At 45.6% G+C, this 23,078-nt stretch overlaps 1 protein-coding gene across 2 annotated transcripts; it reads left to right on the plus strand.

The window, feature by feature from the left end:
- Positions 1–350: 350 nt before the first annotated feature.
- On the plus strand, positions 351–22,003 carry LOC119181790 (glucosidase 2 subunit beta-like). 2 transcript variants are annotated; one of them, XM_075875448.1, is made up of 14 exons: positions 351–519; positions 905–1,021; positions 2,077–2,172; positions 2,745–2,802; positions 3,592–3,709; positions 4,464–4,593; positions 6,319–6,503; positions 7,412–7,501; positions 7,745–7,843; positions 9,195–9,372; positions 11,465–11,534; positions 17,317–17,481; positions 18,784–18,883; positions 21,407–22,003. In XM_075875448.1, the coding sequence occupies exons 1-14, from the start codon at positions 363–365 to the stop codon at positions 21,554–21,556; spliced, it is 1,713 nt and encodes a 570-aa protein (XP_075731563.1). In that variant the 5' UTR covers positions 351–362; the 3' UTR covers positions 21,557–22,003. The 2 variants fall into 2 exon arrangements, with proteins under 2 accessions (XP_075731563.1, XP_075731564.1); XM_075875449.1 differs by having other exon boundaries at positions 9,198–9,372.
- The last annotated feature ends 1,075 nt before the right edge of the window (positions 22,004–23,078 follow it).

A 23,078-nucleotide genomic window follows, 5' to 3' on the forward strand; every position in this document is an offset into this window, starting at 1 on the left:
ACCCCAGGTCGTCTGCTGCGTGAAAACTTCAAAAATGGCGCGGCGCACCGCAGGTTCGCAGTTACCGCAGCGCCACGGTGCAGCTAAGTTTCAGTGCATACTCCTGGAAGATTGAAAAAATAATCCTCCTGTTACGTGTATTTATAAATACAAATATTGTTATTTGATGCGCTGTCTGTAAAATGATCAAGCGGTACCTAAACTTTTAAAACAAACTATGGTGTAAAATTGCAAATCTCAAAGGCTATGTTTTTCGTGCAAGCAAGCAGTTGCATACGTCATTACCGGCAGATCAGAGATTTTTTTCACCTATGAGCAAAAGTAATATTGAGTTAGCCAAGTCGCTCGTCATTTCCGGTTAAATGATGGCGGCGTCCATGCGTGGCAGAGTCGGAGAGATGCCGTGTACCACCCGCGAGATGGTTTCTCACATAATATTCGCCCTTTTACTCGTCTCAGCGCGATGTCTAGCGGACGATGGTATTAGAGTTTCTAGACCTCGCGGCGTCGCACTTAAACGTAAGTCTGTTAGTCAACTTTTCATCTCTTTCGGCGCTGCGACACCCTTTTTGTTTTGTGTGTGCGCTCAAACCCATAGCAACCTGTGCTCAGCTGTGAGTTACCGGCACTTGCGATTGCTTCGAAAAACGACTCGAGCATCTATTTCACCGAGCGAATTTCGCAGAAATGAGCTAGAAATCGAAGCTCCCCTTAGTTAGAAGGGGCGGTGCTTCGTTTAAATGCCCGGAACATTCAAACACCGGCTGTGCATTGCTCGGCCCCTAACCTGATGTTCGCACCAGATAACGTCGCGCAATTTTTTTTTTTTTTTTTATCGCTCCCTCCGAGAAAGGGCCCGGCGAATGCGCCGCTTTCTGACGCTCTTCTCCTTGTTGCTTCGCAGATGCGTCTTTATACGACCGCACGAGAAATTTCACATGCTTCGACGGCAAAAGAGACGTCGAGTTTTTTATGGTGAACGACGACTATTGTGACTGCGATGACGGCTCAGACGAGCCAGGTGAGAAAGCTCTTTATCCTTCGCATGTCATGGGCTTTGAAATAAACACTCTGCTGTGCTTCTTTCACAAATAACGATGGGGCTATCGCAATACATAAAAAAAAAACCGCTGCATTCAGGGGCAAAAAAAAAAAAGCATTTTGCCCGTGGGTAATGCTTCGCCGGACCTGCCGCAGTTTAGTCCTACAAGTTTTTGTTTTCTGTGCGTTTATTGGTACGTTTGGTAAGATGAGCCTCTGAGTGGGGGGGGGGGGGGCAGGATCGTTTGTACGGTGTGCATTCGTGATGTATACATGAATTTACAGGCACGCTTGGCACCGTTGGCTTAGTTCGATCTTTCTTGTGGGATAAAAATTATGTCCGCCTAGGAGTAATGGTTCGATTTGCAGAAAATACGTGATACAGATCTCCGGCCTAGCGGCTAGGGCGTCGCGCTGCTAAACACGGGGGCGTGGGTTCGACTCCCAGCCACGGCGGCCGCTTTTTTTGGTCGCGGCAAATTACAAGCAAAAAAAAAAGCGGCCATGCACTATAACACACACGTGCACGTTAAAGAACCGCAGCTGTTCAAAATCTGGTAACTCATTATATTGTCGTGTTAAACCTCGGTGCCTAATTTTAAAATATAAAACAAATTTCGCTAGTGTCTTGGAACTAAGATATGAAAGACTTACCAGTGGCAGGTTTATCGCAGAAGCTTTCTGAAGCGTGTGCAGTGCTTGCCTCGAAAAATATTGCGTTAATGCTTCTAGCACCACAAACTGTATTCCCTTTTGCATGTTTGCAAAGATGGATATAATTGCATGTCTACCATTAGAGCACTACACTGACATTGGTTTCAATCTGCTTGTGAGTGCTTTGTTCAATTAAATATTTGAACGAGGCAACGCGGTGTTTTCCTTGCGATTTAGCTCACGTCTGTGGAGCTGATTTTTTTCCCGGTGGATTCCGTTCCGATGGTTAAAGAATAGGGCTCGCTCTTCAATGCGTGAAAAGCTATGGAATTCGTTGTTTGGCTTTCTAATTCACTTTGCTAATGAAAAATTGGCACGCAGGCACATCGGCCTGCACCAATGGCAAGTTCCACTGTGACAACTTGGGTCACAAGGGCCAGGACATTCCTTCGTCCTGGGTGAATGACGGCATTTGCGGTGAGTCATTCTCTCTCTAGAACAAAGAAAAAAAAAAACACCCATTCAGCCAAGGCTAAGAATGGTTAGTTGGGAATAAAATGACAATTTATACAGGGGTGGCACCAGGATCTCTTGCTGGGTGGCACTAACGACAGGTGATTTCTTTCAGGGAGGTAGAAAACGTATGTGTTATGCGTTGACTGCTTTTGGGAGGGAAAGGGGCGATGATGATGAACAAACTTTATTTAATTAGCAGAAGGATCCTCCTCCTCTTATAAGGCAAAGGAGGAGGACCAAGGAAAGGCAAAAATATTAGATGGGGGGGGGGGGGGGGGTTCTTGATTTCCAAGGCCAAACATAATCATAATGCAATGGAGAAGTTTTTGCCTCCCAGAGCTTTCCGAAACGACTCGCTTGTCCTAGCTGCCCCCAGCGCCATCCCTGGCACTCCCTTATGATAATAAGTGACTCAAGGCTTCATGAACTTCATGCACATCATCATCATTCACAGTATGCCCAAACTAAACATGACTTGGTGAAGATAGTCGCAGCCTAGAACATTGCTTTATCTTCTCTCTCATCTTCAACAGACTGCTGCGACGGCAGCGACGAATATGCAACCTCGGTTGGCTGCGTCAACAACTGCCTGTGAGTATCTGTACATTTGGTGTTGCATAGGAAAATGTACCCAGCTTAATTACTTGGCATGTTTGATAAGCCTGTTCAAGATTACTTCATCAGATTTAGCTGAAGCCTCAATTATTAATGCAGACTGTGCATAGTTCTGGGCACATTTGAATGAAGGCAGTGTGAAACAGTCTGCGTATTGTGCCCAAGGTGCACAGTGAAGAACACCTGTTGATGTGGATTAATCTGGAGTAGCACTGGAACATTGCTCATTACAAACTACGGAATCGTTTGAAGCTGAAATTTACACACTTTCATCGTTTATCAGCATTCATACCTGGCCAGTCTGTGTAGCGAATTCTGAATGCCATTTGGAAGACTCGACTGAATGCATTCTGTACAAAAGGTGTTCGTCTTTGTTGATAAACATCATCTTGTCTGTGATTTGCCTATAAGGTATCGCACAAGATCTATGCACTAAAGAGAATTTCAACTGAATGCAACCAGATGTCCAGTTTCTTTTGCTGCTTCTGTAGATTGACCAGACTGCATTTTCCTCTTGTTCTTCATTTCCTTTTATTCTCGCAGCTTTAGAGAAATAAAACGGAAAGGTGGAGCTTCTGAACTTTCCAGTGACATTATCACGTTTTCTGGGTTTAATTAACATTTAGATGGTGATGCTCCTGCGCTGTCAGCATAACATTCTGCTACAAACACTTCCGAGCACCTGTGCTAACTGCCAACTTATACAAGTCGCACTGCCAGCCATGATCAGCACGAAGTTGCATCTCAATCTCTGACTTGTTTCAGCGAGCTTGGGCGCCAGGCACGTGAGGAGGAAGCGAAGATGCGCGAGCTGCTCTCACGAGGTCTACAGTTGCAGAAGGAGATGGCCAACAAGGGCAAGGAACACCGACAGTACTGCAAGGTGAGCTGGCACCCTTTTACAAAGCTAGTATAATAACCAAGCTACCATAACAATCGGTTCAAACGAAGATTTTATGAATTTACAGGTTTTGTTGGCGGTGGCATAGTTTGCGAAAACCTGTCGTTAGGAGTGTGCAAAATTAATTGTGCTGGTCACATGTGCATTTGTATGCATAGTTTTTGTTCACACTCGCACCTCATAATATTATAACGAAGTTGCATCTTGATCAAAAGTAAGTTTGTTATATTTGAAAATTTGGCATGAGGGTGTATTCCCAGCACTATCTATTGTGAGACAATTCTTCATTTATTTACCTCGTTATAAGTGATATTTCATTATATCCGGGTTTGTGTGTATTTGGTGCTCTCTGAATTGTGGGCTAGTCGACAGTCAGTCATTTGTGATACAGAAATCTGATATTTTATTCTATTCAGGTCACTTGTCCTTTCATGTCGCCACATTTCGTTGTTGCCTTTCATTATTTCACACACGACTGTCATTGTTGCCTGTAGCAGCAAAAGGGTCTCACTGCGAAGCACATGGGTGAAGGTCTGAATCTCAGAATCAAGGAAGGAAAAAGTTGGACGGGAACATTGTAAAATGCGATAGACATCTAGCTTCACTTGATCCCATTTTCCCAATAGGGAAAGGTATCTTTCTTTTCAGTTGTTGTTGATGTAAACTTCATTTTTTATGACCTACAAATTATGTGGGTGGTCAGTAAACTGTTCAATTTTACATTTTTATCGCACAGAACAAGCTCGAGGAGCTGCGTGTGAGCGTGGAGAAAGCACGCAAATCACGTGATGCCCTCGAAGCTGTGAAGAACCAGGCGATGGAAGCCGAGACTAAAGCGCTTCAGAAGTACAAGGATGCTGATGCTGGTAAGCTACGACGACTACGCTGGAATGATAAATCTTTCTTGGCTAACGCATGTCATGTGCTATACGGTTACTACAGTGGGCACTTGAGGGAAAGATAATTGTGGTGGTGTGTTCCTTTATCCTTTGATAAATGATTACCCTGCTTATCCTGAAGCTGCTGCATCACAAGGTTTACAAAGTTGAGGCATATTCATATGTTGTTTTATTGGCAAGTTAGTCTTCTACAACATCAAAGAAAGCTCAGTAGCATTCACTGCCAGGCAAGTTGGTGCGTGGCTAGAGACGATCAGAGGCGATGATTATGCCCTTCTTATCCTCCCTAGTCCCCATAATATTTCATGCCTAGTACTACTTTTAACCAAGGAAGGCGCTCCTTGAAGATACCGTGGGGTTCATATTCGCACTCGTGCTTATTTCTTTATGTGGTCAAATTTCACTCACAAAAAACTGGTAATAGCGCTCGGCACAAGAAGCATTGCAGTGTTTGGAAAACTTCTCTTGTGCAAGACTGTATTGATAACATTTTGCATATTATGCCAGTACTAGTCAAGTTTATTCTAAAGCTAATGCTATCGCCAGTGATAACGCTGGAATGTTCCACCACTAGTTTAAAATGACGCATGCCACCAAAGATTATCGAAGACTGATGCATGTGCTTGCTGTTATAATTGTACAGTGAATGTTGCTTGTGCTTTGGGTATTTGTTTTTCTGCGCACATGTTTGCCCAGTAAAAAAAAAAAATTGGCAAAGCTTGCAGCGAAACTGGACAATTCTGAAGAGTAGTGCGGTTTCTTCTAGGGTGTGTCTAGGTCTTGGCTAAATGGTGCAGTTTCTAGGCAGCTGCTAGGTCGTTACTAGACTTTGGTGAGGTTCTGCTAGGCTGTTTCTACAATACTCCTCAGCGCAGAGAGGTTCAATTTAAACTATAAACAGTCACAGACACGAAACGGTTGTCCAAACGCTAGAGGCGAAAACCGAGCGTTTGCGCCTTCTCGTCAATCTACGGGCAGGTTTAGTGATTGGCGTAGGCTATCCGTCGCTTCAGGGTCTTCTTCTTGCAGCCGTCGTTGCCTTTCCCGTTCCTTAGTGTTCTCTCGTTTACGCGCTTGAGGTCTTTTGCTTGCCGCCATTGCTTCTTGGCTGTTTGTTGGGTTGGATGTTGCCTTCTTCGTTTTTAGTGGACCAGTGGTGGTGAGCAAGGTCTACCAGACTTCTGCGGTGTACACCCATTTATGATGATAATTTTTTGGTTTGCGGTTCGCTCGACTAGGAATGATTTGCTAAACAGCTTTGCTGTTGAAAGTTTTGCATTACCGATTTGAGTTTTGCGTCCTCCCATGTTGCGACCAGGTGCCAGTGTGCAGGTTTCAAATAAGAATTTTCTCAGTTGTCTATAAGCGCATGAGCTGCCTTCATATGTCTTTTTGTCTTTTTACACTCAAGCCCTGATATAACAAACCAGAATATAACGAAATATCTGTTATAACAAAGTAAATGAAGAATGGTCTTGCAATAAATATCATGTTAGAAATATACCTTTATGGCGTATTTTCAGGTACAACAAACTTATTTTCAAGTGAGATGCAACTTTGTTATAGTGAGGCTTGAGCGTAGTTTGTTCGTGCTTTCTGTAATAACAAACACTCGCCAAATCACAGTCAACCTAGCTGTGCACATTTCAAATGACTGTCACCATTATAATAATCTTCTTAATGCTGTTGCAGAGCGTAAACGAGAACAGGAGGAACTGGAGATGCAGCGCCACCAGGAAGAAGAAAAAGAGCGTGCCCGTGAGGCCTTCACCGACCTGGACTTGGATGGTAATGGCATGCTCACCGTTGAGGAACTGCAGAAGAACATCATCTTCGACCAAAACCGAGACGGCGCTGTGTCCGTGGAGGAGGCCAAGGTACTACTATTGTTTGACATATGCTCTTGTACTTTACTGTTAGTTTACGTAATGATATGCGCTTGTCTTGGCACATGTATGTGCTTCAGGGGCGCTTTCTAGTATTCTGATGGTCATCAAAGTCTACGCGAAAAAGAAAACTGTATTTAGCTCATTTGACGTCTTGTACCATGAAAACTTGCTAATATGTACCCATTTGTAACATACTAAGTGCTAAAATATAGCAGTGACAAATCCCCAACCGAGTCTTGTAGAGCCTATTTAGCTGACCGCTTAAGCCGTCCTATATCTAAATGTCTGCACATACTAGTTTGAGTGCCACAATAACTTTTTGTGCCAGAAAAGTTTACTGCACAATTCAACTTACTGAGTTCACTATGTGCTGCAAAACATTTTGTCTCTTTGAGGGGAGCGGAGATAGACAGCTGAATAATTCAGACTTTCACGCGATTATGACGAAGCTTCTGTAGGTAAGCATCGCGAAAGAACAGGTGGGCAGCTGGCCCCACGTTCTTTAAAGAAACACGCCGGTATGGCTGCTTACCACCGACAGCTTTAATGCTACAAGTATCTACAATATCTGCTTGAGCACATGCGTGGCGTAGCGCTACTTAAAATCTACTACACGTCTGAATAAGTGAATACCTGATGTGCTGGGCCGGCGATTGCTGCCTTATTGAAGTATGAAAAGACATGTAATTGCAAGGAAGGACTCAATGCAGAACAGAAAAGGGTGCCAGTTTCTGTTCTGCGTGGAGTGCTTCCCTGCTGGTTACTCGTATCTTTCTGTACTTCAAGAAGGGCTCGTGAGTCAACGTGAGTTGTGCGATCTTGGCAGGGCACGACGTGCTTTATCGGTAATGTGGCTGCTGTTGCAAACAATTTCCCCGTTCTTGCTTTGTGTGCAGTTCTTCTTGCACATGAAGGACGAAATGGGCCTGGAGGAGTTCTCAACCACAGGCTGGATGATCATGAAGCCGATCTATACTGCGAGCAAGGTGAGTTGAGGTGTAGAATTTTTTTACACTCTTTAACACTGTAGCATGTGTGTTATGCAGGGTAGACCAGTTGTAACACAGGCCACTCATGTGATGTTCAGCGCAGCAAGTTCCGAGTGGGTGACAATGCCAAAACCAGAGCCTCTTTTCCACAAACTGTTTCCCTGCCCCTTTTGTAGTCTGTTCGGTTTTTTTTAATTGTGAAACGTCATTATTTCATTTTTAATTTCCTCGTCTCTGCAGATGCCTCCTGCTGCAGAAACAACGCCGCCGCCACTTCCACCACCTGGGGATGAGCTTCCACCCACCACAACCGAAACCACACCCATGCCTTCATCCAAGGTGAGTTGCGTCGCTTGGCTTCTGTTTGTAACAGCTGTCTGTGTATAGCAACAACGTGAAACTGAGTTCAGTATGACCAGAACATGACTTCAATATGGCTTCTGCCTATGGTAAAGAAATATTTAATGCTTGGTGTGGACGTATGTTCAAATTTCAAATATGAGTTGTAGATTCGGTTCCTGCAACATCACCTGTTTGCCCACTTTAATTTTTCTAAATTTATGCATTTCACAATTGCTATTCTACACCTGAGGGGGGATGGAGCAGTGAAAATTATTTTTCTTTATTACGGAGACAAAGCGGTGAAGTTTAGCACGCAAATGTAATTGGTTAGGCTCATATCACTACTAAAATTGGTATTGAGCTATCTGTTGTAGTTTTTTTAGTTGCAGCACTTCATAGACTCTCATTGTCATTCTGAAATTAATTTTGTGATGACCCATCTCCTACCAGTTCTATAGAATGGGTTCAGGTCAAGTTCGCATCTTTCCATCATTCGCGTCTTAGGTCGCAATGTCACATCGCGAACCCAGACGCGAATGATGGAAATTGTGACTTTTTACACTGCTTTCATGCAAAATAAGTACTGGATTTACGTATTCATAAATAAAATGGAAATGTGCTGATGTAGCAGGCACTTTTTTGTCTTTTCTTGGAACTTTCGATAATTTTGCATTCGTTTGAATCTGACATTTTGTGTGCTTCCATGAAATCTGATGGTGTCATCTATTGGCAGTTTCAGAATGAACAATGAACTCTGTGTCGGTGCACTCCACCCTGGGAGAGAGCAACCGAAGGGAACATACCAATGGAACACACGTGCTCCTGCGAGAACAAATGGAAGGGTCAGAATGGAACGTGATGCTTGCGTCTCTCTTCTTGCATGAGTGGGCACAATGGCAGCGATGCTGCGGTACAGCAAAATGAGCGCTGTACAGTTGGCCCCGAGGCGAGACCGACACGACCGTCGTCCATTGGCATCGTTTTAGGGCATGGGGTGCCTGCGACTTCTGGTCGAACCCGCCAGTTTTCGCAAAGTAGAAAAGTTGCTCTCTGGAGTGTATCTCGCGATGGAGCTGCTCTGAATCCGCCAGTGGAACAAACATGGAGCAGCATTCTTAATCTACCAATGGAAAAGACTTCCTCCGCACGGAGTGAAAAAAGTGCTGCTGGAAGTGCTTTGAATCTGTCAATGGATGACACTGTGAACCAAGGAGCTTTTACTGTATACTGAGTGATAAATCAGTTGCTTATTTGACATGAGTGCAAAACTGGGAACATGTTTGTATTGGGTAAATACTGCTCTATTATTTCGACATCTAGTTAAAAGTTCATTTACGCGCGTGCACAGGAGGAAGACGAAGGAGAAGGAGAGGACCTTTCTGAGGAGCAGATGGACGAAGGAGAGGAGGAAGAGGACGACGTGGAGCCACCCAAGTTCCCACCCAAGGAGGAAGAGGACAGTTCGACGGACACGGCCTCCACAGACACAACCCAATACGACGAGGAGACCAAGCAGCTCATCGAAGGTGAGCATGATGCGGCCGTCTCTGTCAGTCTGCAAGGCGCCAGTCGGTAAAGCATCGTTCTATTTTAAAGACGATAGTCTTTCTTTGGGACCTTCGAGTCTGTACATTTGTCTGTTTGTCTGCCGTTACCGCGAACAGGGTACTCTAAACAGCACCAGCCGATACCCCAAACGACCGACCCCATCCGCAGCGCCCACCAATGTTACTCAAGGATCAGTGTTCATACGTGTGTGATTGTCAATTAAAAAGCAATTATTGCGCAAATCTGAGGCACCGTAACAACACGTATATATTCTGCATGTTCGCCTTTTACTAGAAAAGGCATACATAAGTAATTCTAAGGACCGTAGCGCTTATCACGCTGCGCTGACCATGCAACGCTTGCACGAAGAACCGAGTGTTTCCAACGCTTTGCTAAGACGACACGGTGGTGGCACCTACCCGTCGCCTTGCGTTCTACACTTTATCGCCTCTGGGACGGGCGCACACGCCACGCGCGCTTCATTTTCCAAGATAACTGCCAGATAGTGCTCATGCCTCACGTGTGACGTGACTTGATGCTCTCGTTCGCCCCCGCTGCATGCTCGAGGCTCTCTAATGAGCGCCTCCAAAATACCATTCACCGATTTTCTTGCGCAGAACATCAAATAAATTTTTCTTTACTCTCTCCACACGCAAGACTATCGTCTTTCGATAACATTTGCAGATTATATGCAGATACGGGGTCATTTTTTTCTATTCTGTACACTTTATTCAACGGATGACACGGGGAATAAAACTGAATAGGTGTGAAGTTGGTCTAGTCGCTTGTGTTTTTCACTTGGTCATCCTTTGTGCAAAGAGTATGTAGTGTGCCAAATGTCGTAGATTTCACTCCCAGCTACAGAAGTTTCATGTCAGTGGAGATAAGATGCTATAGGCCTGTGTACTGTGTATTGTGTTGGTGCACTTTAAAGACCACCGGATGCTCAATTTCCTTAGCACTCCACTACAGTGTACCTCATAGTCGTACCATCACATCAAATCCGAGATAATTACTTGCATACAGTGCGGAGATGCGTACAGAGCAGTGTTGTCATATACTGCCGGTCAATGCAACTTGTACACGGGGTCAATCAATTTGGGAAATCCTGCAAGAACAAAGAAGGTTCTTGACAAGGAAAAGTTGCCACCCTTCTGTTTTGCAGCATGAAGTCTGCTTTCTTCTAAAGAGTTAGGTTTGCATTAAAGACTATATTATTAGAGAATATAACACTTATTAGAGAATAACGTGTTTACAGATATGTACCCAGCAAATATTCAGGACTTATTTTTTTTATATTGCAAGTTTTCTACTTTTAAGCTAGGATTTGAGATAAACTATTTTGAGGGGTCAATTCAGATTCGCTTTACCACATTTGGCTCTAGCTTGGTTTGTAATAGTGAGTCGGCATTGAGAGTGTACAGCACATTAACATAAGCTTCTAGAAGCATTCTCTCTTTCTATTTTTCTTCTGATGAAACACTCTCATTAAATGGAACCTGAAGGGACCAGGAAAACATGTTCCAGGAGTTTCGTTTGCTGAGACCTGAACAGGGGTGCAGAATACAATCACTAAACCAATAATATCAGTTCCAATTAAGGGGGCAGACTCATCTTAGGTATCTTTTTTATTCCTTCAGTAATCTTGATCAAACTGCACAGGCTTATGCAGTTTTTTGTGTTGATTTCAAGTACATATATTGTTGTGGAGGTGTTCGTGCCAGTGTTGACTAGAGGACGCTACTAGCCATAGAAGAGGTTCAAGTGTCTCAGGCTTAGAAGTGATTGTGTCGCACTTGCCTTAGGGCGTCTGCAACTGCAACTCTACCCGTATCAATATAATTACTTTTCCTGTAACTCATCTTGTTCCACAGATAACTTAAGTTCACCTCCTATTGTTTAAGGCCACCACAGAAAAAAAAGTGCCCTTTAAAGTGATATTTGAGATAAACACGGACTAATGACTAGATATTGAAAGTATGCTAGAGGTTTTTTTTTTTTTTTTTTTTTTTTTTTCTCCTTTTAACAGATCTTCGTTTACAAACAGTCTACTGTATGTCTTTTATGCAGCTGCCAAGAAAGCACGAGATGAGTATACTGAAGCTGACTCCAATGTCAGAAAACTCGAGTCTGAGATCAAGTAAGTATAACAAAGCCACAGATAAATGATTTCTTCAGATGTTTACAAAACCTAATGCTTACCTAGTTCTTGTGAATTCATCTTGAAAAAAATTACCCCATCTCCCACTAAATGGAGCACCTTTTGGGGATGCGAAGCAGCCCTTGTGTTCACTTCTGTTTTCATTTATTGTTCCCATTTGTATGTTTCCGCGTATGTTTCATTTGTGTGTGGAGTTGTGTATATGTTGTGTACATCTTATGTTACCCCCTGTCATGATATGCGCGGTAGGTTCATCTGGTGCGCGATGTTTGTGAGTTTGTGCTGTGCCGTACGCCGACGAAGATGACGATGAGACAAGGAAAAGGCGGAATCGTGTCGTCAAAGTCAAGCCAAGCCATGGGGAGAGAGAAGAGGTAGACGATGACGGGGCGTTCGAGAAGAAGGATCGGAACGAAACAGTGGCAGGCTGAAGCGCTCGTCGGGTCGTGGTCCCGAAGCCTACCTGTGCCTGTGGTCCGCACGAGCCTGGCTCCCTTCTACCGTGTGATCCAGCAGCCGGCGCCGGTCCGTTGTACTCGGATCCGGGCGTTTTCCAGACCTGGGCCTACTACTGGCTGTCCGGGACGTGCTTGCCACACATCGACTCTGCCTCACGTTCCGCTCCGACCATGCCTGAGGCATCGCTGATGTCGGCGTAAGACGCAACGCAACGCATCGACTCATCTGCCTTCGACGTCACACGGTGAAGTGTTTCAAACCTTGTGTAGTGCAGTGGGGGACTACGCTAAGCGTCAGACCTTGTCTTTCGAGAACGTGTGTCGTGCTCGTACTTAAGGCAGTTCTTCGCTGTTGCCATGTAGCACGCCAAGCTTCTTTATCGTTTTTTTCTTTTTTTCGTGGCATTAAAGCCTTATAACTCAAGTTGCAAATGTCTTCGTCAGTCTCGACAACGATTATTTAAGTTGCCGTGATTGCTCGAACCTTATCCCTCACAATTGGCGTCCGCGCGACAGGACGAAGCCGTTTGCACTGGGTTGAAATCTATAGGGAAGATGAGTGAGCAAGAGCTTATAACGCTAGCGGAACGCATGGGGCTTCAAGGAGCCGAGCTAAAGACGTGGGTAGACGCGCGGTTAGAGTGGGCTCATGAGGAATCTGTGCAAGCGCGTGAAGAGCGTTCCGCGGAAAGGCAGGCGGCGAAGGAACGTTTGGAGATAGAAGAGAGAACTCTTCAACTGCGAATTCGACTAGCTGAGGTTGAAGGTAGCCGAGAGCCAACAGCGCGGGACCGCGAACCTGAGAGGAGTCAAAGCCGCCCGTGCTTGATCAATCCTCACAACCTGATCCCAGTGTTTGACGAGGGGCGTGACGATCTCGATACGTATCTCAAGAGGTTCGAACGCGTAGCAGTTGGTCAAGAGTGGCCTGAGGAGAAGTGGGCGACAGCGCTTAGTTTATGCCTCAGTGGGGAAGCATTGAAAGTCTTCGGTCGTCTGTCGCCAGAAGACTCAATGGATTACCAGAGTACGAAAGTGGCCTTGCTCCAGAGGTTTCGTTTCACAGCCGAAGGCTATCGCGAAAAGTTTCGGCAAAGCAAGCCTGAAGACGGCGAAACTGGTAAACAGTACGCCACGAGATTACAGAGTTACTTCGATAGATGGCTGGAAATGTCGGAAACGGACGAGGACTTTGCATCCGTGCGCAACCTCATTGTAGCTGAGCAGTTTCTGAATAACTGCCACGATCGCCTGGCACTTTTTCTAAGGGAGAAGAAATGCAGGACGGTAAAAGAAATGGCAGAAGCAGCTGATACCTTCTTGGAAGCCCAGCGGCAAACAAACTTGTTGGTATTTCGTACCAAGTCTGCAAACAACATTCCCAAGGAGCAAGAAGGATTTACTTATACCCAGCCTCCTCTTAGATGTTTCGTCTGTGATCGACCCGGCCACAGAGCATCTGATTGCTGCACGAAACCCCAACGAGTCTTCTGTGGGCACTGTCGGAAGCCCAGCCACGATGCAAGAGCATGCCCAAGCAACGGCGGGTAAAGAAAATGACATCTTGCATCGTGTCTACTGACCAGAAGTCCGAGACGCCCCGATGTGCCGATGATTCATCACAAGATGAATATGTTGCTAGTGCACTCCGAACGCGCACCGCAACAGCTACACGAAACTTGCCGGTGTTACAGGGAGAAGTGTTTGGACATACTGTATCAGTCTTGAGGGATACTGGAAGCAACACCCTGGTCGTGCGACGTTCCCTCGTTCCCGATGATGCGCTGACGGGTACTACCGCCACTATTTTATTGGCCGATGGTAGTTGCATCGAGGTACCGGAAGCAGAAGTACGGATTCTATCGCCCTATTTCACCGGAAATGCGATAGTCAAATGCATGACGTCACCACTTTACGATGTCATCGTAGGAAATGTTCCCGGCGCCCGTGACGCTAATGACCCCGACTCAACGTGGAAGGAGTCAGCGAGCCTGAAGTCGGAAACTAATCAGGCATTGAATTCTGAAGAGAAATCCAAGGATGGATGCGGGACGAAGAGCACAGTCATGGTTGGTGTTTCAAGCAAAGGACATCGCCGGAAGCTCACGACTGCTAAATTTGGAAACTTAGAGGTGACACAGGAGTCATTTCGCCAAAAACAAGAGGAAGACCGGTCGCTGGATGTTTGTAGGGCGAAAGTCGACACCTTCATCCGCGGTAAAGGAGCCACATACCACTCATTTATGTTCGAGAAAGGAATCTTGTACCGCGTTTACCACTTGACTCCGGGTAAATCAGTTCAACAAGCGGTGGTTCCAAAGGCGTTGCGTGTCCATGTGTTGCACTTGGCACATGAATCACCGATATCTGGTCACCAGGGTATCAAGAAGACGAAGGACCGAGTTTTGGAGTCGTTTTATTGGCCCGGTGTACAGGAGGAGGTACGAAGATTCGTAAAATCATGCGACGCATGCCAAAGGACATATTCCAAAGGCAAAGTAGGCAAGGCGCCTCTTGGACGAATGCCTTTGATTGACACGCCATTCGAACGTGTGGCCGTTGATATCATTGGACCTCTGACGCCGATTTCAAAGAAGGGTAATCGGTACATTCTTACCCTTGTGGATTTCGCCACTCGGTACCCGGACGCGGTGGCTTTGCCCGCAATTGATTCGGCAACAGTAGCAGATGGACTACTGGAGATGTTCTCTCGAATAGGATTTCCACGGGAGATCCTCTGTGATCAAGCATCTTGCTTCACGTCAGGCCTGATGGAAGAGGTGAATGCTCTGCTTGCTATTCGACATTTGAGCTCGACGCCTTACCACCCGATATGCAATGGCTTGGTCGAAAGGTTCAACGGCACTTTGAAACAGATGTTGCGCAGGTTGTGCCAAGAGAAGCCGAAGTCATGGGACCGATTTCTTGCGCCTCTATTATTCGCCTATCGAGGAGTACCTCAGGCCAGTATGGGCTTCTCGCCGTTTGAACTGATCTACGGCCGGCACGTCCGAGGACCCCTGGATATATTAAAGGAACTCTGGACAGGGGAAGACCTAGAGGAAGATATCAAGACTACTTACGGATACGTGCTTGATCTGAGAGAACGTCTTGAACGCACCTTGAAGCTGGCTCAAGAGAATCTCTCCCGAGCTCAACACTCGCAAAAGAAGTATTATGACCGAACCTCCAAAACCCGACAGCTCAAAGTTGGTGACCGGGCTCTTATTTTGCTCCCAACCAGGGAAAACAAGCTTCTTATGCACTGGAAGGGGCCATTTCCGGTTACAGGAAAAAAGAATGACCACGACTATTGGTTGGACCTTGGGCACACCACGAAAATGTTTCACATAAACATGCTCAAGCGCTACGAAGAACGTAGGTGCTGATTATATGTGCAGGCTACAGGTGTAGGTGCTAGCGATACAACATTAATGTAATAATGTACCATATGCCTAGGGACTCTCACATACAGACTATTCTCTTGGTGCAACAGTTCTGTACATTTGTTTGTCGTAAATCTTGTCTCCCGCGCACTTTGGACAGTTTTTTTTTAAAAAAAAAAGAAAAAAAAAACTTTTGAAAGGGGGGACTTTTGTCATGATATGCGCGGTAGGTTCATCTGGTGCGCGATGTTTGTGAGTTTGTGCTGTGCCGTACGCCGACGAAGATGACGATGAGACAAGGAAAAGGCGGAATCGTGTCGTCAAAGTCAAGCCAAGCCATGGGGAGAGAGAAGAGGTAGACGACGACGGGGCGTTCGAGAAGAAGGATCGGAACGAAACAGTGGCAGGCTGAAGCGCTCGTCGGGTCGTGGTCCCGAAGCCTACCTGTGCCTGTGGTCCGCACGAGCCTGGCTCCCTTCTACCGTGTGATCCAGCAGCCGGCGCCGGTCCGTTGTACTCGGATCCGGGCGTTTTCCAGACCTGGGCCTACTACTGGCTGTCCGGGACGTGCTTGCCACACATCGACTCTGCCTCACGCTCCGCTCCGACCATGCCTGAGGCATCGCTGATGTCGGCGTAAGACGCAACGCAACGCATCGACTCATCTGCCTTCGACGTCACACGGTGAAGTGTTTCAAACCTTGTGTAGTGCAGTGGGGGACTACGCTAAGCGTCAGACCTTGTCTTTCGAGAACGTGTGTCGTGCTCGTACTTAAGGCAGTTCTTCGCTGTTGCCATGTAACACGCCAAGCTTCTTTATCGTTTTTTTCTTTTTTTCGTGGCATTAAAGCCTTATAACTCAAGTTGCAAATGTCTTCGTCAGTCTCGACAACGATTATTTAAGTTGCCGTGATTGCTCGAACCTTATCCCTCACCCCCCCCCCCCCCCCCGCTACTATTTGTGTGTATTACCGTGTGTGTGCCGCAAAGTGAACACCCAGCGCTGCTAGGGTAGTGCAACGGAGCGAGCAAGCGCTGAATTATGTACGAGCGCACAGCTGTGGCGGAGAGATAAACGGGAGAGGAGAAACAAAGCGGAAATAGCGATCCACCACGTCCTCACGCTCACGCGTGGAGAGGGGGAGTTGGCACATGCACAGCGGGGGAGGGGACGGTCACCGAGGGACAGACACAGGCCTGAGCAAATGCTGCTTCGCATCTAGAACACAAAAACTGCTTAAGATAATGGGAGCAGGAAGGTAAAACCTGCAGAGTGTAAGAACAAATGCGTCACCCAAGTAAACTACGAGCACGATCAGGTTGAAAAGTATGTCTGTTGTCACAGATGTACAGCTCTACATTGCTACAGGCTGCAATGTGCCATTGTTTATGCTTACCCTCATACACCTCTCTTAAGTGACATGCAACCACCGTAAATAAAATGGTAAACCCTTGACTGTTGCAAACTGGCTAGCATAGTTATCATCCGTTGCATGATGTTGTCACTTCAAACTATGCTGTGGGCAAGCCAAACTTTTTTATTTTCTGAGTGGTGCATTTTCGATGCATTTGCTGTCGAGACTGATGCACCGACACACAGTCTGACCAGTAAACTTTTAATTGTTTGATAGAGACTAATGTCATGATCAAAGTAATGTGCCTCAACCCATGGACACGTGTGGAACACAATCCATGCCTTTCAGCTGAGGTCAGACCAGGTTAAATATAAAACAAACACATTGAAATTAATACTATGGTCTTGTGTGAGGATGTTCTCGTTTACATTGCCTATATGTCTTAAGTTCCTGAGTGACAGTACTGGTATTTGGCTCAAGATTACTTGGAAGCAGCCGACAACAGCATTCGAAGTCTATCAATTGAGGCCTGCATGACCATGGTGTACTTGTCGTTATGCAGGACATTGGAGCAGTCCCTTGACACAGACTACGGCCCCGACGATGAATTTGCGGCCCTGCGTGACCAGTGCTTCGAGTACAGTGACCGGGAGTATACTTACAAGCTGTGTCCCTTTGACAAGACGTCGCAGGAGCCCAAGGCTGGAGGGTCCGAGACCAGCTTAGGGTGAGCACCTCTCTCTGTCTCTTTCTCTGTCCACTTTGATGAGCAAGAACACCTTGATCCCAGGCTGGACTATGTCCTCACCTGTGAAATTATTTTATTCTGTTTCTGTTGTGCTCGATTTTGTTGTGTTCGTTTAAGGGGATTCCACAGAGATGACCAATTTATCTCGTGTTAGCAAATTGCCCTTGTGCAATGGCAAGATCACTGCTCTTGCTGCAACATTGCCAGGACAAGGCTGAAATTTGAAAGGGCGCTAAAGAGATAAATTATTTTTCTCATATTGGTAAATTGCAGTGTCACAATATCGAGAAAGCCATTGTTTTTGCAAGAAGATGTTTAGAAAAAAATGCGGGTGGCGGCACTGCATTGCGATTCTCACACCACTAGGGCGTCACAGATTTTATGGTGTCTGCTAGGTGTCATACGTAGGTATTAATTGTTAAAAATGAAGTACATCGTCCTCTGAGGGAGTCCTCGAGTCAACATACCAAGTTTCAGGAAGTTTCGCTTAGCCAATGTTGCCAAGATAGGAAAAATACACATTTAAATACATGGCGCTCACGGAAAAGTGTGCATTAAGTTTAAAGATCAAACTTTGGCCTTGTTTTTTTTCTTTATTAATAAACATATGATGGTGAAATAATAGTGTTGGAGCTCTCAGGGTACAATTTATTCATATAAAGCGATTTGTTGCTTCATACGAGTGTCCCTTAAAGGCCCCTAACCCACACTGACCTCAAAGGCAAGACGGTAATCTTTATTGCCTTCACTACCCTTCCTACTAATGCTATCTCCTCCTCCCCACTTATTTCCTCATAAAACACGTGGAATGCCAGGTATAAGCATTTAGACAATCAAGATGTTGCGCTTTTCAACTAGTAAGAGTTTCTATCTCCGCTTGCACTTCGCAATTGTAGAAAATGAAGTGAAATCAGTTTCTTGTGCACGATGGTTATGCGAGACTACTAAGAGGAATGGGCATGCAACTACATAGTAGTAGTACATGGCGAAGCAGGGTAGGTGACCATTCACAACAGATGTCTCTCATCCATCCACCAGTCGAGAGCTTATTTCATCCTGACGTCATGTGAGCTATATTCTGTCGTCGCTGATTGCTCCGCAATGACTGGAAATGCCAGAAGAAAATAACGCACCAATTTTCAGTATTTTAGGGGTTCTTTAGGGCTCCTTTAAGGCACTGCCTGATGGACTAGAAGTGGAGCTGGTTTTATGAACAAAATACTAAGTCGGGCCTTCTTTTTTTCTTCTCTCTCTCTTTTCTTCTCAACTGTCTTCATGTAGACGTTGGGGAAGCTGGCATGGGCCAGACAACAACAAGTACAGCGTCATGAAGTACGAGGGCGGTGCGACCTGCTGGAATGGGCCCGCAAGATCTGTCGTGGTAAGTAGCTCATTTTAAACAAAAGTTTCTTTTGCTTCCAAGGGTTCAACATTTAGTCATTTTCTCAACGTACTATTTATGTACGGTAGGTGCATTTGACATCACAGCTTGACATCACAACTTCACATCACACTTGACATCACATATCACATTTTTAGTGTAATGACTAGTATGTGGGACTATACTTGTAATAATGGCGTCATGTCATGACAAATCTGGTCTCAAAAGATAAAATTGGCTCTCATGTAAGTGTTCAAGTCAAAACTACGCCAATGTGACCTGAACAGGAGACGGTGGAAATGAAAGGACGTGCTTTGCTTAGTCCTAAATTGTCCTGTTTCAATCCTTGAGTACTGCAATACATGCCTGTGCCAGGTTTGTACAGTAATCACGAATTGAAACAGGCCAATTCAGGGCTAAGTAACGCACACACTTTTGTTTCTACCTTCTCCTGTTCAGGTCACATTGGCGTAGTTTTGACTTGAACACTTATATGAGAGCCAGTTTTATCTTTTGAGACCAGATTTGTCGCGACGTGACGTAGTTACAATGAGAAATTGCACGTGCTACTCATTGTAATAAAAAAACATCATGTCACATTTGAATCTGAGTTCTGATTGATTGATATGTGGGGTGTAACGTCCCAAAACCACTATATGATTATGAGAGACGCCTTGAATCTGAGTTCTGTACGTGCATATATCCTCTTCAGCAGTAGTGCGTACATTTGTACAAGTGACTTCAAAGGCGCCTCATGCACCACGCGTTTCTTCAAGTGGCTTAAAAATGAGTATGCACTTTCGTGTGGGCTTCCAGCATGAACAAATGGCCGTAATTTAATTTCATTGTGCAGCCTATTGCTTCATAGGGACACTTTGCCGGAGACACTACCAGTTAAGCGATCGTCCGACATGCTGCATTCCGGGACAAACGCCAAAAGTATTTTTTGTTGTGCTAAAAAATACAAGCAAAAAACAAACTGCGCATGTATTTTAGCCCTGATATTTGATTTTTTTTTTAATGCAAAAATTGAAGCTGACTGATTGCACAATAATTGGATATATAATTACATGCTAATTAACATTACCAAAACTCACATTAGGATTTTTTTTTTCTTTGTTGAAATGCATACCTGCCAAGTCCCTCAGATTTTCCTGGAGACTCCCGGATTTCTACCAGTTCTTACGTTGGTACGGTTGTCAGGAAAATCTCCCAGAAACTGTGTGTGATCTGGCCGCATTGACAAAAATGCAGCCCAATTCAATCCCGATTTTTCACGAACCAATCGCATTTTACGATAAACAAATTTACAGAGCTTTCGTTTTAAAGTACAGTAGAATCTCAGAGAATCTCAAACGTGAAATTCCCCAGTCAAATTCCACTATATGTCTATGGTGTCAAAATTCGATTGTCCCGAACTCTTTTGCTCATCGCGGTGTGTCGTATGAACTTAAGTACCGAAACCGTCGAACAAAGGCCGAGAGCAGCACGCTCAAAGGTTCAGAAGAATGCGTGCGGCCAGCACACGCACTGTCAGAACCATGGTTAGTGTTTGCCGTGATCGCTGGGGACAAAACAGCGGTCGCTCTTGATGCGATCTTGTTTGGCGGCGACGTAACTGAGCTCCAAAAGTGCACGCGCATCCAATGCTCGACCAGTCAAAGTGACGTTGCGTTCCACAAACGCTGCGCAGAAAACCTCGGCAGAAGCGATCACAGATGGCAAAAAGAAGAAAGGATTTGGTTTTGACGTGGATTCAAAGCGAAGCTATACCATTTTCAGCAACGGCTGCCCGTTAAGCCGCGGTCGTGGCGACGCAATTACTAACCAAGGTCATGCGGCTAATGCAGCTGTATATTAAAGACAACAAATACGTAGAAAGGACTAGAAGCTTCTGCGCTCCTCTCCAAAAACTCTAGTATCCTTGTTCCTGTCTGCCCGTGTTCACTTTTCAGTTGGTCTCAAGGCAAGCTTCGATACGCACTTTCCCGGCAGCCGGCTGCGTTGTCCCGTCCGTTCACATGTCTCTGGAGGACATATGCGAGTTCTTTCGACAGAAATAGATTTTGCTAGTTGATTTAATGCCGCGAAATTTCGGGAGACACGAGTGCTTTCACCTTTGAGACTTGCAAATTTGACTGTAACTTTGCAACCCTACCCTCAGGTGTTCTGCTACTCCAGACCATTATAAGACCGCCACGGCGATGCTTATGGACCCCCTTTCCCGTCCTTTTTTTCTCAATGATTTTTTTTTATTGTGCAAAGGGGGGGGGGGGGGGGCACAAGTAAATCAGTGCCCCCACCCCCTTACGCTGGAGTTTCCCAGGTCCCGAAACCTTGAACTTGGCAGGTATGTATTACTGAGAGCCTTAGAATCATGTCATGCAAAGTTGGTGTATTTTCAGAAAGTGGATCATAATTTGCATGTGAAGCGGATATATATTTGAATTGGCATCCCGCCCAAAGATTTGCTATCCGCACAGCCCTAGTAATAATATTGCATGTGTGTTGTGACCCGCGTAGGTTGACCTTCACTGTGGCCTGGAAAACCAGCTGACGTCGGCCTCGGAGCCAAACCGGTGCGAATACCACTTCGACTTCAGCACTCCGGCAGCATGTTCCCAACCGGCTGCCGACACACCAACAGAGTCGCACGTCCACGAAGAACTCTAATGGATCTTCGTTATTACGTTTCACGGTCTTTAGGGGGTTGGGGCATCCATGTTAGACCATTCCAGAGGGGACCGAATAAATGCATCTCGCCAGTGGTGGGCACATGGATGCAACCAAGGAGGGAGGGAAAGACATTGCATTGCGCACAGTGTTGTTGTGATGTGGTGTGCGTTGATGGCCTGCACAGCATTGAGCTTTGCAAAGACAAGTGATTTCGTGGCTGTCGGTCTGTCTTTTCTGGCCTTTCTTACATTTGTCTGAGGGCCTGTGTCAACCTTCACTTCTTTCCCTGGCCACTTTGTCTACAAGCCAGTGAAAGTATTTCGCTGTTGAACCAACACTGACCTTTTGTCCTTTATACTTCATGTTTTTGCTTTGTGTATTTTTATCTACCGTATAAAATCATATAAAATAAAGGCGTGTGATAATGCTTTCTTTTTAAACTCATCTGGATGCCTGTTGTTCTTCCAAACTATTCACGTTCACAGGGTCACTAAACGATTTTTGCCTTCATTGAGAGTTGAATAATCTGTCACTACATCAATGACAACTAACAGACAACGATGTCAAGAAAAGTGTGGGGGGATGTTATTCGTGGCAATTTTCATGTAAATGTGAAGAAAGAAAAGTGGACTAAAAGCTTGCCCCTGGCAAGCACTGAACCTGCAACTTTTGAGTAACTCGTACGATGCTCTATCAACTGTGCTACAGAGGCAATCGTACCCTGCCTACTTTATGGAGTATTTATGTGCATTTAAACCTGGAAGTGTCTGTCAGCGCTGCTTGTAGCCATGACAGAGAGTGATGCTGTCATGGCTACTAGTGGCGCTGTATATATACAGAAAGCAGGTAGCATGTACAGCAACTCTACAAAAACCTTGAGTTACTGTATATGTAGCATACAGGGCGCCAATGTTGGAGTTTCGACGGTGCAGGCAGTGCCGCCCTGGCGGTCAAAGCGATTATTGAGCTGCTCCCGCCAGGGGCACAGGCACAAATTTTTTCGGGGCGGGAGCACTTTTTTTATTTGACCAAGCAGCAACTAGGAGCAATGCGCATGTCCTCTGGATGCACACCTAAAGTGACTTCATATGCACCTACAGCAAGCTGCCAGCTAGTGGTAGTGGTCGGCAAACGTTCGCGGGTGCATCCGACGTGCGGTTTCCTGGAAATGGAGAGCGTGGCGCTGGGGTTGATTTGTTCCTCCTATAATTTACCTTTGACGTGGTAATGTCCTATCTTTTTACTTTCCTTTTACTATCCTTTTTAGTTGATACCAACGAGCACACTTTCCTTGGAGCGGACGAGGTCAAAGCCTCGCAAAGTATGGCAAGCTTGAAAGGGCTGACGTTTGGGCAAGTTGGTGGGGATTCATTTCAAGATGTGGTATCAGCGCACAGAAAGAAAGGACTGCAGAGGCAAAGAGCACTGTTAACACAGCAGATGCACAGTGCCCTTTGCCTCTGTTGTCTCATCCTATAGTTCTGTGCTCTGTTAACACATTTTGAGAAGTATGGTAGGC

Source organism: Rhipicephalus microplus, chromosome 10 (assembly GCF_043290135.1).
Source record: "Rhipicephalus microplus isolate Deutch F79 chromosome 10, USDA_Rmic, whole genome shotgun sequence".
Classification (NCBI taxonomy): domain Eukaryota; kingdom Metazoa; phylum Arthropoda; class Arachnida; order Ixodida; family Ixodidae; genus Rhipicephalus; species Rhipicephalus microplus.